Below are 20,551 nucleotides of genomic sequence, written 5' to 3'. Positions count from 1 at the left end.
CTGACTCCCCCTTCCCATCATGGCCTGAGCTAGTTTTTCAGGTTAACTTTGGAATGCCCTTGCCAAAAGGAGGAGTCCATTCAGATTGTTGTGGGGCATAGAATTTTATTTTTGGTTTACATACATAATGAGATATCTTGGAAAAGGGACCCAAGTCTAAACGTGAAAGTTATTTATGTTTCATGTATACCTTATGCCCATAGCCTGAAGGTAATTTTAGACAATATTTTTTTAAATTGTGTGTATGAAACTAAGTTTGTATACTTGAGCCATCAGAAAACAAAGGTATCAGGTGTGGAATTTTCTACTTGGAGCATCATGTGAGCACTGAAAAAGTTGCAGATTTTGGAACGTTTTGGATTTTCAGATTAGGGATGCTCAACCTGTAGTATATTTGACTTATCTCTGAAACATTTCCTTTTGAGCATGCTTAGGGACTCTCACAAACACTAAAAGTTCTTTTTAACTATAGTAACTATTTTCTTTTAGATGATAAAATAATCAGCACATGGCCTCTGGCAGCCTTCCCTTCAAACTGACCTCTTTATTCTTTAAACACTACCCCCTTCTGACAGGGTGTCTCATAGATCATCTTGATTCTTTTTTCTCCAAATGTAGAACGGCCTATTCACCAAGTTTTTCTTTTTTGTAGAAAATAGTGCTAATGACCAAAATCTGGACATTAGATGTGCACTTCATATTGTTTCATATAAAATATTCAGAGTAGAAAAGAGTGAAGACAGAGCAAGAAAAAATTTCCTTCTTTTAAAAGGGCATATATTTATGTTGGTAGTTCTAATTAACCTCTACCTTTATTTCATCTCTTTAAACCAGTTTCCTCCTTTTCCATTATATGATCTTACTCAATAATGTGTTCAAATTACAATTTTGGTCCTCCCTTCTGCACTCCCGCCAAAGTTAAAAGGCTCTTCTTCTTTTGTAACTCTTGGCACTAGTGCCCTGGTATTGCATTCAAAGTATGCAGGTTCTGACTGTCCCCTTGTCAGCATCATTTGTCCTTCAGCTCTCTGAAAAGAAAAAGACATTGCAAAATTTTTCTTACGGAATACTAAAGTATATAATGCACTCATAGATTTCCATAAACTTAGACGTAGCATGAAGGGAACAAAGACAGATTCAAGGTTTTCTGGATTTAACCAAAACTCTCCTTTTGCTTTGCACTTTGATGGTAACAATGTCATTTATCTTTTATTACAGCCAGCTTTGGTGTTGAAATTTCACATATAATGTGTTCATTCACTGTTGCAGCAGTCAACTTTTTAAAAGCCAATTTAAAATGACAGAAAATATGCCCAAAGTAATGTTAAGAATCATAATAGATCTTTAAAATTTAAAAAACTTAAAGTATAATAATTTCTTTAGGTACATATTGTCGTAACATTGTCTCCTTCAGTAAGAGTCACTCTATAAAAGACATCAAGACATTTGGACCATAACATATTTTCATTATAGTTTTTATATAGTTGTCTTACATTCTTGATCAATCTCTAGAGGTTTTCTTTTCCACATGAGTATGGAGAATTTAGTTAATTTAACTGCAAAGAGTAGACTTGGTGACAATAATACAATTTTAGGGTGAATTAAAACATGTCAGTCTCCTAATCTCATAAGCTATGATTTTCATATTATCTTCATAGAAGGGAAAAAACCCACAAACTCACTTTTTCCTCGTGACTTGGTAAATAGGTTTCAATAAGATCATAGATGTAAAATATCATTGGCCTTCCATATCCAAGGGTTCCACATGCCTGGATTCAACTAACCATGGAATGAAAATACTCAAAAAAAGAAAAACAATAAAAAAATACGAAGTTTAAAACAATATAACAACTATTTACATAGCATTTACATTGTATTAGGCATTATGTGTAATCTAGAGATGATTTAAGGTATATGGAAGGATGTGAGTAGGTTCTATGCAAATACTATGCCATTTTATATTAGAGACTTGCATATTCTTAGATTTTGGTATCCTCGGGGAGTCCTGGAACCTATCCCCCTACAGATACTAGGGGATGGGTATATCTTTTGCCAAAATTACCTAGTATCAGAATGACCACAGATAATGCTTTCATCTTGGACCCTAGCAAAGCCTGGGGCCATCGTATCTTTGTTTTTAATTTCTTTTTTTCTTCTTGTTTTTTTCCTGTGGTTTTTCAGAGATAGCCCTCACCAAGTGCTAGAGCACTACTTCTTAAACTATCCCTAGTAAGAGAATAACATTTTTCCCCTAACCTGTTGCCAATCAATATGTTGTCCTACTCCTATGACTAATATGTATCTTTTTTTTTTTTGAGACAGTCTCGCTCTATTGCCCAGGCTGGAGTGCAGTGGTGCAATCTCAGCTTACCACAACCTCTGCCTCCTGGGTTCAAGCAATTCTCCTGCCTCAGCCTCCTGAGTAGTTGGCACTACAGGCGTGTATCACCATGCCTGGCTAATTTTTGTATTTTTGGTAGAGACGGGGTTTCACTATGTTGGCCAAGCTGGTCTCGAACTCCTGACCTCATGATCCACCCACCTCAGGCTCCCAAAGTGCTGTAATATGTATTTTGTACTACATGTGGCACACCACAGGAATTTGATGAACCCCAAGCTGGCTTATACCATGTTCAGTGAAATGAGACTGATACATGCTCAAATGTCATGGCCATGTCAAATTACTGCAAGTTGTTGAACACTTAATCTCAATTTCTGTACTTATAGGTTATTAACAGTCTTCAGACCACAAGTTTAGTTGCACTGTAGTTGAGAGTCTCATTTTGTCTGTCTAGGCACACTTGCTTTTAGTCAGGAAAAGTGGCACTGCTTGAAGGCTCTGTATGATTCTGAGCTCCATTGAGAATGGGAGTTCTGATTGCCCTTTCCAAAGAGCTGCCAAATTCTCACCCTCAGCTGCCTTTGGGTCACGGTAATGCCTGTTTCCCCTTTGGGGCTAGACTCCTCTGCACCTATATCTTCCTTTCTCTTTTCTTCCTCAGACTGAGTAAGCTCATTGATTTACCTTCAAATTCATTAATTCTTTCTTCTAACTGCTCAAATATGCTGTTGAGCTCCTCTCATAAATTTTTTATTTCAATTATTATACTTTTGAATTCAAAAATTTTTATTTGGTTCTTTTTGTAATTTTTATCTGTTTATTGATTTGTCTTCATGCCTTCCTTTATTTAGACATCGTTTCTTTTAGCTATTGGAACATATACCCTAAATTCCTCTGTTTTATTCATCCATCTGTGTGTGTCTCTTAATTCTGTCACCTTTTCTCTAAAGCCACTGCCTCTGACTTAGTTCAGTCCACAATAAACTCATACCTGGATTATCTGAATTACTGTAGAAACCTAATTTCTTCAAGTATTATTTGCTCCAGTCTTTCTCTCCTTTCCTCTTGGATTTTTAGTTACCTGTATGCTAGATCTTTTTCATATATTCCTAATCTCTCTCACACTTTGTTTGGTTTGTTTTTTCTTTTCTTTGTAGTTTAGTTACTATAACAGTTGATCTGTTGTCATGTTTACTAATCCCTGTCTCTTCTGTGTACAGTCTGCAATTAAACCCACCCAATAAGTTCTTAGAGTGCTTAATTATAAATATTATATTTTAAAAATCTTAAATATCTCTTTGATTCTTTTTAAAAAGATTTTAGTTCTGTCAAAATTTTTCTTCTTAGAAATTTTTGTGCTTTTTAAAAAATATATTGATAGTTATTTTAAAGTCCTTGTCTAAGTAATCTTTGGGGTTTTTTATTGTCTTTTTTTTTTTTCCTGTTTCATTTCAATATTTGGTCCTTTTCTCTTTGCATGACTTTTTTTTTTTTTTTTATGAGAGCCAGAAATTGATGAAAAGCTGTAGAAGCAAAGAGCTAAGGTTTGTTCTGGTAGCCTGAGTGCCAGGTGCTCACTTGCTTCTGTTGAAGCTTGTTTTTAGGCTTTGTGAAGGCTCTACTATTTTTGTGTCTTACTTCTAGGATCTGGCCTTACTGGGTCTCAAGTGAAAGTCTACAGTGTATATAGTACTATATAGTACTTGAACTTTGGTCTCTATCTTCTCAGTACTATTTTATAGCTGTGGTTTCAACCTCTCCGTTTCTCTTTCCTTCTGGCTTTTGTAGAGGTGTTACCATGTATATGTGCAGGATAGGAGTCAGCAAATGACTTGAGAGGAATTTGTATGGAGATTTTTCTGGTTTCCTGCAGTTTCCTTCTCTCCTACCCTCTCACCCTGCATCCTGCCCTCAAATCTCAGCACTTTGGCAGCCCGTACTTTGACTTCTGCTTTCCAACTCAGTATTCCTCCAGGATGCAATCTGGGGACCCAGGGATGAAGTTTAGGTGAATGTGGAGCTTGCTGCTTATGCCTCCTGCTTTCAAGGACCATAATGCCTCACTTCTTGATTGGTGGTTGCTTCCCCGACCACATGCCTCTAAACAGCAGTTTGTATGTTTTCTCCAGCTTGTATAGTGGATTAGAACTTGATTTCTAAGATGTTGATTTTATAATTTAATTTTTATAAGCCGTTTTATTTTCCTTATATCCAAGCCTTTAAATTGAGAGGGGAGGTGGAGAGGGCTTCATTTACTGCTGATAATTAAAATAAATATTCATCTCTCTTAAGTGGTTTATGGAGAGTAATTTTCATACAATTTTACATTGGGATATGAAAAACAAACACAAGTGAAAGGAATTGTTTTTGAGAGAAGGCTTAATGTAAAAGGCTACACAAGTATAAAATTGTTGCACATAATGTATTCCTTAATTTAGAGAATATTAAACTAGCTCCTCTATTTAATCAGAAATATAGAAAATTATACGTATATTTTTATTTATCACTTGATATAGTAAAAATCTGGCTTTGAAAATGATTTCAGTGTTAATATAGCTTTCACAAGTGTCTGCGTTCTTTTCTAGTGGATTAATGACTTAGAAAATGATGATTTGTATATTACATGGCCTACAAGTTGCCAGAAACTTCTGAAGCCAGTATTTCCTGGAAGTGTACCTTCCATAAGGCGCAATTTTCATAATTTGGTGAGTTTTATATTTTGATTATACATATATATCTTATAAAGATATCAGCATTCTTTCTGGATTATCCTTCTGTCAATGAATAGGCATCTGAGTTGTAAGGAAGTTAAGTATTTGCCGGAAGCAGCAAGCTTAGGTGGCATGGCTGACTGGGTATCAACAACTAGCAATGTCACTGTATTAGTCCGTTCTCATGCTGCTAATAAAGACATACCCGAGACTGGGTAATTTATAAAGGAAAGAGGTATAATTGACTCCCCAGCATGGCTGGGGAGGCCTCAGGAAACTTACAGTCATGGCAGAAGGGGAAGCAAACGTGCTTCTTCACATAGTGGCAGGAAGGAGAAGTATGAGCAAAAGGGGAAAGCCCCTTATAAAACCATCAGATGTCCTGAGAAGTCACTATCACAAGAATAGCATAGAGGCAACTGCCTCCATGATTTAATTACCTCCTACTGGGTCTCTCCTACGGCACATGGGGATTATGAGAACTACAATTGAAGATGAGATTTGAGTGGGCACACAGCCAAACCATATTAGTCACATGTTCTGCCTCTTACTCTTTAGCCCTTATGTCATTTTATAATAACCATATTAATGTTACTTTTACATTTTTTCAAAAGAATTTATGACAGAACTTTTTCTTCTTTATTAAAAAGAACTAATGATTAAAGTGTAGTAATTTTAGGGAAAGATACATAAATACCACTTTATCATCTATGCATATAATTTTATTAGCCCAATAATATCTAAACATTAATACTGGAACTTTGAAAGTTGGAGAAAATACCTACGGCTGTTTTTTCACATAGGAAATGAATAAGATATTTTTTGCAGCAGTCTTGATAAAGCAGTTATGTTAATGCTATTTTTTTTTTTTGGTCAAAATTCAATCTCTATTTCCTTTTGAAAAAATTTATCATAGAAAATCTAATGAACATTTAGAATAAGGTATTTCAGTTCAGGCAAAATAAAATATACTGGGCTTCCAAAAAGAAGATGAGTAGCCTGATGTTAAATTCCATGTATAATTATGTTTGGATGTGCAGCTTTTAGAAATACTTCATAAATTGTGAAATCCTTTATGTGTGTGTGTGTGTGTGTGTGTGTGTGTGTGTATTCCTTAGAATTGCTAGAATTTCTTTAAAAATTACACATTGAATTTCATACTTTCAGTCACAAAAATTAGTCTAAACTTGAATTTCATGAAGATTCTAAGGTGTTGAAATAGTGATATATACTATCTTTCTTTTAGGTTCTGTTTATTGATCCGGCCCAAGAATATACCTTGGATTTTATAAAACTTGCTGATGTTTTCTATTCTCACGAAGTTCCTCTTAGGTAATTGTCATTTTATAGCATTAAACTGTCAACTAAAGGAAATTCAACGTTATTCATATTGTATTACACAGAGTATTAATAGGGCATTCAAAGCGATGGTTAGCTCTAGTGCCTGACATAACACAGCTGCATGTTGTGAAGTATTATATACCTTTATGTTAGACTCTGTTTATCAAATCTGTCTGGTAATGTTGTTTATTACCTTTCTGAGAGAATAATCTGATCACTCTGGAAACTTATAGAAAGGTCCAGCTTCATATGCTTGTAATCCCAGCACTTTGGGAGGCCGAATCGGGCAGATCACGAGGTCAGGGGTTCAAGACCAGCCTGGCCAATATGATGAAACCCCGTCTGTACTAAAAATTCAAAAATTAGCAAGGCGTGGTGGTGCGCACCTGTAGTCCCAGCTACCTGGAGGCTGAGGCAGGAGAATCACTTGAACCCGGGAGGCAGAGGTTTCAGTGAGCCTAGATTGTGCCACTGCACTCCAGCCTGGGTGACAGAGCGAGACTCTGTCTCAAAAAAAAAAAAGAGTATATTTACCCTTTTTGTACAAAAGAACATGGCCATTTGATAATGTTAGCACTAGAGGGAGACAGAGTGATATTTTGCAGGAATCCAGTAGCTATGTGGATTTTGGTGAATAGGCATTACATTCAAACTTTTGAAGTCATAAAATTCTCCTTTTCTCTGTCTATTAATACATTCTCTCCATCTAGATATTGTAGTCTAATAACGTTTCTAAATAATGGTTTATTGTGATTCAAGAGGTAATTATAACAGTCCTTATTCATCTTCTTTTTCCAGAATTGGTTTTGTGTTCATTCTTAATACAGATGATGAAGTTGATGGAGCAAATGATGCTGGAGTTGCTCTTTGGCGAGCTTTCAACTATATTGCAGAAGAATTTGATATATCAGAAGCATTTATTTCTATAGTACACGTGAGTTTATGCACTAAATATGATTTGTTTAGAAGGTAAAATTTTTGCATTACTATATTATGATTTCTTTAGAATGTACAATTTTTGCATTACATTTATTATTGTAACATTTCAAAGTTTATAAACTATCATGGAGATTAATACAGATGATGAATTTGTTTTCTGTAACTCCCTTCTGAAGTACATATTATCCTCACATTATAAATTAGGCAACTGAGGTTCTACCAAGATATTTGAATTTACTAAGGTTTACTCAGCCAATAAAGTAATTTAAATTGTATATGTAACTTTAGAGGAAAACATATTAATAGAAAATGATTATTTAAGAAAAAATTCTTGAACTAGGCTTTGATTAAAGAGATCATTGCAGGCTGGGCACAGTGGCTCATGCCTATAATCCCAGCATTTTAGGAGGCCAAGGCAGGAGGATCGCTTGAGACCAGCAGCTCGAGACCAGCATAGGCAACACAGTGAGACCCTGTCTCTACCAAAAAAAAAAAAAAAAAAAAAAATCCAGGTGCAGTGGCACATGCCTGTAGTCATAGTTACTCAGGAGGCTGATGTGGGAGGATCATTTGGGCCCAGAAGGTTGAGGCTGCAATGAGCCAAGATCGAGCCACTGCACTCCAGCCCAGGCAATGGAGAGAGCCTGTCTCATGGAAAAACAAAAAATCATTGCAGAGTTAAATATTCTGAATGACATAGCATATAGACACTTCCTAGAGAGTTTCAAAGAAGGGGGAAGTCATTTATTGACAGCAAACTGTGTGAAAGAGGTAAGATTGATACAGAATCTGACAAAGAGATCATATAACAGATGTTAGAAATTGGTAAGAACCTGATTCAGGAAGAACAAGAGATAGTAAGATTATTTCATAATTGAGGTTTTGAAATTCTGTTATGGATCATTGTGGAAATATATATGTATTAAAGAGCTATATTGTTGTTATTAAGAAAAGTCAAGTCATAGCTTATAAAATAACTTATAAAATAAGTCATAGCTTATAAAATAGAAGTTTTTTTTCATTTTTGTATTCATTGGGCTTTAGCTTGTGAATCAATATTATATCAAGGAATGACTTCTTCCAACTGAGAAAGGAATTTCCAAAGTAGTGCAAATTTCCTACCCTACTTCTGTAACTCCCAGGAAAATCATTAAATACCTTATTAATTCACTGAGCTAGAGTATAGAAACTACACTTCAGTGATTTGGCAGGGGTACAGTTTGCTCTATAAAATAGTGCCATGGAATATGCGTCAATATTATGTCTCAGCTTATTTGTTTTACTAACTTACTGGTGTAAGAGTTTAAAAGGGACATAGTCAATTTGAGTTACATCTTTTATTAAGATTCAAGATTCAACCATTTTATTGTAAAGGATCATTATGATATTCAAAACTTAGAAACCTGAAGATATTCAGAAATTATCTTTACCTAAGTTATCTTAATTATCAATATTGAATCTCTGTTTTGTAAGTGTTTTTTATCAGACATTAATTTACATGTGATGGCATTAATCTACAGTGTTCAGCACAATACTATTAATATATAATCTGGAAAAACAAATTATACTTGAAACCACAGGGTTTAATACAAAGCAGCATAAAAGTAAGTATTAAATTTGTGGCACAGCCTGTAAGTTGTGCTAAACAATTAGAAGGAGAGGGAGAAGGGGAAATAATTTGAACAAGGCATAGTTTTTAGGAAAATACCTGAATTATAAAATCTTTTAAAAGTGTTTGCCTGTTTTCAGTGAGCTAATTACCTTATCTCAATTAAGTAATTTGAAGCTATTTAGCACTATAAAGAGAGAAGAAGAATATAAGACCAAAATAATAATAAAATATATGGAAGTTATTGAAATGTGATAACAAATAGCAAATATTAAAGTTAATCCAACCATATCTGTGACCATATTAAGTGTGAGGAAATTAAACTTTAGCATACTAGAAGAAAAGATATAAAAAGACAGAAAATTATACACAAGGTGACTGTCACAAATGAAATCTAAGGTAGCCATAAAATATTAGGGGAAATAAACTTGAAGAAAAAGTACTAAAGTTGTATGTAGCTTCAAAATATACAATACAAAATTTGATAGCAAGGGAGATAAATGGACAGTTTCACTATAATAGTAGTAGGTTATTTCAACATTTTTTAATAGGTGAAGCAGATTAAAAATCAGTAAAAATATATAAGATTTTAACAATACACTTAAGATTAATTTTAAAGGCAAATATAAAATCCAACAATCAGAGAATGAGATGATTTTGCATTCAAAACAGAAGAGGAAAATATGTCTTTTAGTTAGAAAAGGAGTTAAAAGAACTGGTTAACCATTCAGAAATGAGTAACTGATTTTTAAAAAGTAGATGGAAAGTAATAAGAATATACATTAATGAACTAGGAAATAATACAATTATGGGATCAAGAATATAAAAGTTGATATTCTGAAAAAACAAATAAAATTGACAAACTATCATAGAGGTTAGGTTCCGGATGAGCACACCAGGTATAAACTTCCAGACTCTTAAGGCCTGGGCTCAGAGATGGGTACATCATTACTTTCAGTTTATTCCGTTGTATTCTGTTTATCAAAGAGTCACAGATTCAGATTCATATACCCACTTCTCAATGGAAGGAGTGTTGAAGAATTTGGAGACCATGTTTTAAAACTAGCACAGCAAATTCTACCAAATATTCAAATGTTTGAAGAAATAATAATTTCAGTCTTTAAAATATCTTTTAGAGAATAGAAAAAGAGGAAATATTACCTAAATCAGTCTATGAATCTAATATAATCTGATGTCAAAGCCTGACAAAAAGAGAAAAGGAAAAATTATAGGCTATTCTTTGTTGAGAATATGTATGCCAAAGTCCTAAATAAAATATTAACAAAAGAAATCCAGCAGGTATATAAAAAGTAAATTATCATGACAAGGTGAGATTATCTAATGAATAAAAGAAAGTATTTGCAAATTCAAAGAATCTCTAAATATAATTCACCATGTTAATATATTATTCAAGAATATGCACAAGAAACATTTGAAAAAATTCAAAGCTTTTTTATGATTAAAAAACTCATAAAGAAACAAAATGTTTAGCAAACTATTATGTAAGGGAATTTTGTTAATTGATGACAGCACATCTTAGCAGTAAAATGATAGAAAGCATTGTTTTTAAAAATGGAAAAAGATAAGGTACCCACTGTCAACACTTCAAGTATAATCCTCAAGTTCCAGTCAGTGCAATAAGATAAGTAAAGGAAATACTCATTTAAAATATTTAAAAGAAACAAATTTTTATTTAAAATTCCAGAGTTGCCTACAGAGGAGACTCAAAGAATCCATTGATTGTGAGATTTGACACAGGAGGTTAGTAAAGTAACTGGATATGAGATCAGTATACTAATATCAGTTGCTTTTCTCTCTTCTAACAACAAATATTTATTAATTATTTTCATCAGTTTTATTAAATGCCTACTACATACCACACCCTGTTTTAGGTGCTTGGATAAATTAATAACAAATATAGCCAACAATCCTTATCCTCATGAGAGTAGTTTCTGTAATGACTCCTACATTTACAATGACAAGAGCAAGCAAATAAAAGATACTTAGGAAACCTGGGGGCTGGGGGGAAAGGTCAGTTTTGTGGGGAAAATTTGGAATTATAGCCATGAAAGTTTACCTAAATGAATGAAAAGCTCTACCATGTTTATCAATAGAAATATTTCACTTCATAATTATATTGTTTTCTGCAAGTGATTTATAAATTCAACGCATTTCCGACCAAACTGGAATTTTGGGGATTTTTGTGAAATGTGATGTTTTATTTTAAAATTTATATGGAAGAATGAAGACTCAAAATGGGTGAGACTTTGAAGGATAAAGTGATGGGACTTGTCATACCAGGTAATAAGATGTATAAAGTTTGTGGTGTTGGTTCAAGGGAAAGACATATCTATCAGAAGAACATGGGGGTCCCAAAACTTAAGAATACAGAAGTGACATTACAGTAAATGGGAGTGGACTTACAACAACTGTGGTTCAACAGTGGCTATACCAATGCAAGTAAATAAGACTTTACACCTTGTGTAAAAATCATTTGAGTTAGCTTAAAAATGTAAGTGTGGAAAACAAAACTTTAAAACATTTAGAAGTTAGGACCTCAAGGTAAGGGTTTCCTAGATAAAACTTAAAAAGCTCTAAGTCTGCAGGAAAATACTGATAATTTCAGCTAAATTACAAATGAAAACCAGTGCTCATTAAAATATGTCATTAAAAAATAGGGAAACATGTTATAAGCAGGAGAAGTATTTACAATACATATGGCCAATAAAATATTTATATTCCATGAGATGTAAACATTTCCTACAATTCAAAAAGAAAAATACCAATGACCCAAGAGGAGAAATGCATAAAATAACTTTTAAAATAGAGGATGCATTAATGGTAAATAAAAATATACTGAAATTATTGGTGGTAAATATTTATTACCATTAATGGTAACTAAACAAGATAATTATCTTACAAATTTGAAAAATGCAAATAAAGACTATGACCACAAGATTATTTTATACCCTGTAATTTGGCAGGAATTAAGAAAGCTGAAGGTATCGTGTTAATGAGAATGTAGAGCAATGGAATGCCTTTACATTGCTACCCTGCCTGTAGGAATCTAAATTGGCAGAGCCACACTGAAAAACAATCTGATAATAATTCACTATTTGAAGTTAAATTTCCACATTTCCTACAGACAAGACACACACACACACACACACACACACACACACACACCCTCACCCTAAGAGAAGCTCTTGTACCTGCACCTTAGGTGGCTATTGTTAGCAGAATCATTCAGAATAGCAACAAACTATGATAAAAATGACACAAATATACATATCAGTAGCAAAATAGATAAGTAGAATTTGGCATATTAGAATGAAATATCATATGCAAGAGCATGGATGTATTAGAAACATAATGAAGTCATAGAAGACTAACACCATACCATATACTTCTTAAAGCTCAGAAGCAAACAAAACTAAGTATGGGAATACTTATTCGCATAAAACTCTAGAATTCAAAAAGGAAAGGGAATGATAAATGCAAATTCAAAACAATGCTTGCATCTCTTGAAGCACAAGAAAATGGGATTGGGAGAGAAGTTGTACTTCATGGCATTGGTGATGTTCCATTTCTTATGTTACGTGGTTTATTCATAAGAATTGTTTATTTTGTTATTTATGCCTCATAATGTGTATGTTATGTGTATTCCTCTTTGCTTACCAAGTTACAAAATAATTTTTAAAATTTAAAAATGTGTAAGAGGATTGAGTTGATATGTCTGAGTAACTTACGTGAGGCATTCTGACTACCTTATTTTATAGGAGTATCTAATATTTTCAGGTGACTAGTTAGTAAAATGACTAATCTGAATGACTTTTCCTATATCTTTTGCTTTATTCGGAGTCTCATTTTTGTGATCTCCATTAATGTTTTACAAAAGATGGAACTTTTCACTTTTTTTGAGTTATGATCACATTATGTTCTACTTTGATAGGAGGAGAAAAGTTGCCCCTAAATTGAAAAACTCGTAAAATGAAACTCTTCCGTCTAATTACATACCTGTGCTGCTGCTTAAAGGAATAGGGTACAAAGTTTACCTCCATTTATGTTTTACAGAAGATTGAACTTTTCACTTCTTTTGAGTTATGATCACATTATGTTCTACTTTGATAGGAGGAGAAAACTTGCCCCTAAATTGAAAAACTCCTAAAATGAAACTCTTCAGTCTAATTACATACCTGTGCTGCTGCTTAAAGGAATAGGGTACAAAGTTTACAGTGATAAAGGGAGAGCAAAGAATACTAATTTCTTACTGTGAGGAATATAACATGGGGATCATTTTAGCCACAATATGAAGATTATGTTTGGCAATAATGACTTAAGTAAATTGGGACCAAAAGCAATATTCTTCAGTGATATATCAAATGCTGCTTAATAGTGTTTGTACTTACTACTTGTTCCTTCTGCTTGTAAGTTTCTTTCCCCAGAATGTCTTAATGCTAGCTCAGTGTTCATATTTATGTCTCAGCTTAGTCGTCTACTCAAGAGATGCCATCTCTCTTGGTGCGAAACCTAAAACAGCACCTGGGTCATAGAGGATCTCTAAGTACTTATTAAAGAAAGAAATGAGAAAAGATAAAAAGAATAACAGCTTACATTCTACAAGTGTGTTTAGAATATTTGAGACTGGGGAAGAGTAGAGGTGCAGAGAAAGTTTAGTCAAAATACTTACTAGTAAGGCCTGGCATGGTGGCTCATGCCTGTAGTCTCAACTATTTGGGAGGCCGAGGCAGGTAGATTGCTTGAGCCCAGGTGTTTGAGACCAGCCTGAGCAACATGGCAAGACCCTGTCTTTACAAAAAATACAAAAAAATTTATCCAGATGTGGTGGCAAGTTCCTGTAAGCCCAGCCCTTCGGGAGGCCACAGGAGGTGGATTGCTTGAGCCCAGGAATTCGATACCAGCCTGAGCAACATGGCAAGACCCCATCTTTACAAAAAGTACCAAAAAATCTAGCCAGGTGTGGTTGCAAGTTCCTGTAGTCCCAGCTACCCAGGGGGCTAGGTGGGAGGATTGCTTGAGCTGGGAGGTTGAAGCTGCAGTGAGCCATGATCACACCACTGCATTCCAGCCTAGTCAATGGTAAGACCCTGTCTCAAAAAAAAAAAAAAAAAGAAAAAGAAAAAAAATTACAGAAAAGCAATAAAAAATGAAAGCATTTCTGAAATGTCATATTAGAATATATTACACATACATTAGAAAAGGTAATCATTATTAAGAATAATGGTGTCTGGTTTCATCAAAATAGAGTAAAACATAAATTTGTTATATTTTTGAAAACTATATAATATTTTAAAACCATCTTTATTAGAAGATGATATATGGTTAAAATTATTTTTATGTGGTATGTGTGTATATGTAGTTAGTATGTTTTGAACTTACAAAATAAAAATCTATCTGCATGCTAAGGAAAAAAAAGAAAACTAATTGCTATAAGAAGAAAATTAATTATAATATCTAAATTTTCACAGATGTACCAAAAAGTGAAGAAGGATCAAAATATACTCACTGTGGACAATGTGAAGAGTGTTCTCCAAAATACATTTCCTCATGCTAATATTTGGGATATTTTGGGAATTCATTCTAAATATGATGAAGAAAGAAAGGTAAGTTGGGACATTATGTTAAGTGGAGTAGGCCAGGCACAGAAAGACAAACACCACATGATCTCTACTCATGTAGAATCTTTAAAAAAAGTCAGACTCACAGAAACAGAGTAAAATGGGGGTTACCAGAGGCTGGGGATAGCAGAATTGGGGAGATATTGGTCAAAGGATACAAAATTTCAGTTAGACTAGGGAAATAAGTTCAAGAGATCTAGTGTACATGGTGGTGACTGTAGTTAATGACATATTTTATACTTGAAATTACTAAGTACATTTTAAGGATTCTCACCACAAAATATGAGAAGTATATGAGGTAATGCATATGATAATTAGCTTTATTAGCTATTCCATAATGTATATTAATATCAAAATGTCATATATCATAAACATATATTTTTTTACTTATCATTTTTTAAAAGGTGAACAATTAGAGACTCAACCCAGAAGATTCGGAAAGAGCCAAAAAAAAAAAAAAAAGGCAACAACTCAAAGAAATTTTCAGAGAAAGAGAAATAGTACAAAGAAATTCCAAAAATTAATGTATATGAGCCTTCATTAGAAGGGACTCACCAAATACGCAACACATTGAAAGAGGAATGCTCTGGGGCATGGGGATAAGGAATACTTTTCTGAAGAAGTGATATTTAAGCAGAATCCTGAAGCAGGAGGAAAAGTTAGACAAAAGAAAACAAGGGGGTTGTAAGAGATTAACATTCCAGTCAGAGAAAAATGTTGAGGTCTGAGATGTAAAGGAATTGAGAGAAGCTGATATTGCTACTGTGTAGATTGAAAGCATACGTTGTTCCTGTGTTATAGGGTACAGTCGAGGAGATAAGGCTGGAGAGGCAAGCAAGGGGTCTGAATATACAGGGTCTTGTGAACAACATTTAATGCACTCATGTCAGTAGAAGCTCTTGGCAACAGTGAAAAACCTGAAAGGCATTAAGTAGTGAAGTGACAGTGACATGCAATTTTTTTTCTAAAGAGCATTCTCCATTGTTGAGAATGGATTGTTGGTGGGGAGGAGTAGGTGTGGTGATATGTATTAGGAAACATAAGGTGAGAGATGTGAGATGGACTAGTAGGCTTTTGGAAGAAGTGGAGGCAGAGAAAATGGACATATTTGAATTATTTAGGAAGTACCTTCCAGGTGCTGCTGGATTGGATAAGGTAGAGCAGAGATGAGAAATTGTCAAGGGTAACTCCCAGGGTTCAGCTGAACAACTAACTGGTAGTGTCGATGCCATTGCCAAGAAGGAAAGGAGTGGAGGAGTTTATCCTTATTAAACTATAAGTTTCTTTAGGAGAGAGTTTGCATATCATTTACATGCATTCATAAACCTAATACATAGTAGGTGCCCACTAAATGTATAGATAGTATAGTACAGTGGTTAAGAGTTCAGATTCTTGGTCAGACAGATCTGGGTGCAAATTCCACTTCCAAAACATTGTAGCTGTGTAACATAAGAAGTGATTTAATCTCTCTCTATCTGTTTTATCATCTGTAAAATTGATGTAATAGTAGTACTTGGCTTCCTAGAGTATTTGTGAGAATGTTGGCTATAATAATGATAATACTTAGTATTGGATAGCAAATGAGTTATTTAGTCACTTTTTAACTCATAAGCTAAAATTCAAATGTTGAGGACCTTCATGATCTGGCCTCTGCCTACACCCCTCTCTAACTCCGTATCTGATAGCTGTCCCCCATATTTCACACCCTGTAAACACTGCTGTATTCGTCCATTTTCACGCTGCTGATAAAGACATACCTGAGACTGGGCAATTTAGAAAAGAAAGTGGTTTAATGGACTTACAGTTCCACGTGGCTGGGGAAACCTCACAATCATGGCAGAAGGTGAAAGGCATGTCTCACATGATGGCAGACAAGAGAAGAGAACTTGTGCAGGGAAATTCCCCCTTATAAAACCAGCATATCTCATGAGACATATTCACTGTCACGAGAATAGCATGGGAAAGATCTGCCCTCATGATTTCATTACCTCCCACTGGGTCCCCCCACAACATGTGGGAAATGTGGGAGCTACAATTTAAGATAAGAATTGGGTGGGGACACAGCCAAACCATATCAACTGTGAATTTACCATTGCATAAGTATACCGCACTCTTACTTCTCTTGCTGTATTCCCTTCACTTGGAATGTCTTTCTCTACTTTATCTCCCTGGCAAATTTTTATTAAGCCTTTAAGATTTTTGGTATGACTCCCTAAAAGAAGACCTGTATGATCCCTTCCTCTCCATACTCCAGCTTGATTAGGTGCTTCTCCTGGGCCCCATAGAGTCTTCTACATGCCTGTGTTTTGTCTGTCTGTATGTGAACCCCTTGAGAAAAGACTTTCAGCTCTATAATCACAGTATCTAGCCTAATGCAGGTGGCAGGATTGAATAAGTGTTTATTGAACATATAAATACAGGGATAAATAAGTCTCTGATGCCGATAAATGTTTGGATTTTTATTAAGTAAATGTCGTACTCTATACCAAGAATCAGCAAGTCCACCCACTGCTTGTTTTTGTAAATATTTTGGGGACACAGCCATACTTGTTTATTCATATGTTGTCTATGACTGCTTTTGTGCTGTAACGAGAGTGGAGTCACTATGTCAGAAACTGAGTGGCTCACAAAGCCTAAAATATTTACTCTCTGGCCCTTTACATAAAAAGTTTTTTGACTCCTTGTAGGTAAATTACTTTTCTTTAGGCAATGTTTGGAAAGGACAGATAAAGTTAGCAAAATGGATGTTTTTTCCTATGGCATATAAAAATGTGGCTGTGTTCCATTTTCTTATGTTTATTATTCAAACAATCATATTTTGTTTAACACTCTGATATTTTTTAACTGAATAGGCTGGAGCAAGCTTTTATAAGATGACTGGCCTGGGTCCTTTGCCTCAAGCTCTTTATAATGGTGAACCCTTTAAACATGAAGAGATGAATATTAATGAATTAAAAATGGCTGTTCTTCAAAGAATGATGGATGCATCTGTATATTTACAAAGAGAAGTTTTTTTGGTAGGTAAGCATTTATAAGAAAATACATGATGAATATTTATAAATGATATTTTTATTAAAACATTTTAATGACAGAAGTTAATTTGGTAAAAAATTTCCATTCTGATCATTTCATAGTGATTTTTAAAATGATACTTTTAGCAGCTTAAGCCACGCCACCCTGCCTGTGCAGAGACTGTGGTGCAGTGGGGCCCTTTACACTCCATGCCCAGGCAGATCTTCAGGAATCTGGAACACCCACTGTCCTCGATTAGGAGTTTAGGCTACCCCGCTCCCTCTGCAGAGAACTTGGAGCCAAGGAGGTTTCCCAGCTCCATGCCTAGGCACACCTCTAGACACCTGGTGGTTGCCCACTGTATTCTCCCTCAGTGTTGGTGCTTGTGCCTGCCATTGGGGTACCTGTAGGCAGGCCTGCTCAGCCTGGCCCTGCCCATCTTGCCCACCATGTCTGAGCAGGGAGCCCAGACCACTGTGCACACCACAGATCAGCCCATTGCCTGAGACAACAGAGAGATTATCCCAGTAACAAGGATCAAGTATATACCCTGCCATGTTGGCCTTAGCTGGCTTTTATTCATAAGGGCTATCTACTAGCTTGTAGGACAAACCACACAGCCCAAAGTAAAATCAGCTGATAGAAATGCATAGGCTATAGAAGCATCACTTAAGGAATTTCAAAATACAATTGAAAGCTTTATCAATAGACTGGACCAAGCAGGAGAAAGAATTTCAGAGCTTGAAAACCAGTCTTTTGAACTAACCCAGTCAGACAAAAATAACAAAAATGAATTTAGGTCAGGCATGGTGGTTTATACCTGTAATCCCACCTCTTTGGGAGGTCAATTCAAGAGGATCGCTTGAGCTGATGAGTTTGAGACCAGCCTGGGCAACACAGTGAGACCTCTGCTCTACAAAAAAACTTAAAACTTAGCCAGGTGTGGTGATGAGTGCCTCTAGTCCCAGCTGCTCAAAAGGCTGAGGCAAGAGGATCACTTGAGCCTAGGAGATGGAGGCTGCAGTAAGTCATGATTATGCCACTGCACTCTAGCCTGGATGACAGAGCGAGACCCTGTCTGAAAAGAAAAAGAATTTTTAAAAATGAACAAAGTGTTCAAGAAATATGGGATTATGTTAAAGGAACCAAACCTACAAATTATTGGCATTCCTGAGAGAAAAGGAGAAAAAGTAAACAACCAGGAAAACATATTTGAGGGAATAGTTCAAGAAAATTTCCCTAATCTTGCTAGTGAAGTAGACGTTCAGTTACAAGAAATTCAGAGAACACTGTGAGATACTATACAAAGTCAGCATCACCAAGGCTTATACTCACCAAACTGTCCAAGGTCAGTGCTGAAGTAAAAATCTTAAAGGCAACTAGAGAAAAAAAGCAGATCACATACAAAGGAAACCCCATCAGACTAACAACAGTGGTCTATTTTCAGCATTCTTAAAGAAAAGAAATTCCAACCAAGAATTTTGTATCCTGTCAAACTAAGCTTCATAAGTGAACGAGAAATAAAATCTTTCCCAGACAAGCAAGCACTAAAGGAATTCATTAGCATTAAACCAGCCTTACAAGAGCTCTTCAAGGGAATGGAAGAATGGTACAAAAACACACTTAAGTACATAGCCCACAGACCCTATAAAGCATCCACATCATAGAAACTGAAAAGCAGACAGCTAAGAACTTCACATAGGATCAAAACCTCATGTACCAATATTAACCTTGAATATAAATGGCCTAAGTGCCTCACTTAAAAGGCACAGAGTGGCAGTTGGATAAAAAATAAGACCCATCTGTCTGCTCTCTACAGGAGATGGGCTCAAAGTAAAGGGTTTGAGAATTATCATGCAAACAAAACAAAACAAAACCAGGGGTTGCTATTATTAGATAAAACAAACTTGAAATCAACAATAGATAATTATAAAGTGTTCAACAAGAAGAGTTAACTATCCCAAATATATATGCACCAACACTGGAGCACCCAGATTCGTAAAACAAATACTTCCACACCTATGAAAAATCTTAAGGCAGCTGCACAATAATAGTGGGAGACTTCAACTCACCCACTGTTATTGAACTAACCCAGTCAGACAAAAATAAAAAAGAATTTAGGCCAGGCATGGTGGTTCATGCCTGTAATCCCACCACTTTGGAAGGTCAATCCAAGAGCATCGCTTGAGCTGAGGAGTTTGAGACCAGCCTGGGCAACACAGTGAAACCTCTCTACAAAAAACTTAAAACTTAGCCAGGCATCATGGTGGGTGCCTGTAGTCCCAGCTACTCAAAAGGCTGAGGAAGGAGGAAGACAGCAGACAGATGAGTCTTGCTTTTTATCCAACTTGCCACTCTGTGCTTTATAAGTGAGGCGTGTAGGCCATTTATATTCAAGGTTAATATTGGTACATGAGGTTTTGAGCCTGTCATGAAATTCTTAGCTGGCTTCTTGCCATTTCTATTGTGTGTTAGACACTGACAGTGTTAGACAGATTATCGAGGCAGAAAACTAACAAATTCTGGACTTAAATGGACACTGATCAGTTAGACCTAATAGACATCTACAGAACATTCCACCCATCAGCCACAGAATATTTATTCTTTTCAGCTGCACACAGAGCATACTCCAAGATCAAGCATATGCTTGGCCATAAAGTAAGTCTCAATAAATTGTTTAAAGTCAAAATCATACCAGTCATACTCATGGATCACAGTAGAATAAAAATAGAAATCAGAACTCAGAACATCTCTCAAAACTACATAATTACATAGAAATTAAACAACTTGCTTTTGAAGTCACTTTTGGGTAAACTAAAATTAAGGCAGCAATAATAAAAATTCAAATAAATGAAAACGAACAACATACCAAGATCTCTGGCATGCAGCAAAAGCAGTTTTCAGAGTTATAGTGCTAACCACCTGTCTCAAAAATTTAGAACTATCGCCAGGCACGGTG

The 20,551-nt window shown here is 35.2% G+C and overlaps 1 protein-coding gene across 3 annotated transcripts in view; it reads left to right on the top strand.

The window, feature by feature from the left end:
- The window catches only part of UGGT2 (UDP-glucose glycoprotein glucosyltransferase 2), a 251,796-nt gene that overhangs the window by 99,568 nt on the left and 131,677 nt on the right, over window positions 1–20,551 (top strand). For all 3 annotated transcript variants that reach the window (XM_019039934.4, XM_055360304.2, XM_063697472.1), the window contains exons 13-17: window positions 4,927–5,046; window positions 6,299–6,384; window positions 7,192–7,327; window positions 14,431–14,565; window positions 17,433–17,597. In XM_019039934.4, coding sequence (XP_018895479.4) covers window positions 4,927–5,046; window positions 6,299–6,384; window positions 7,192–7,327; window positions 14,431–14,565; window positions 17,433–17,597 — 642 coding nt within the window. The remainder of the gene's footprint in view (window positions 1–4,926; window positions 5,047–6,298; window positions 6,385–7,191; window positions 7,328–14,430; window positions 14,566–17,432; window positions 17,598–20,551) is intronic.

This window comes from Gorilla gorilla, chromosome 14 (genome assembly GCF_029281585.2).
Source record: "Gorilla gorilla gorilla isolate KB3781 chromosome 14, NHGRI_mGorGor1-v2.1_pri, whole genome shotgun sequence".
NCBI classification, from domain to species: domain Eukaryota; kingdom Metazoa; phylum Chordata; class Mammalia; order Primates; family Hominidae; genus Gorilla; species Gorilla gorilla.
The sequence above is the reverse complement of the archived record's forward strand: the minus strand, read 5'-3'. Positions and strand labels throughout refer to the sequence as shown.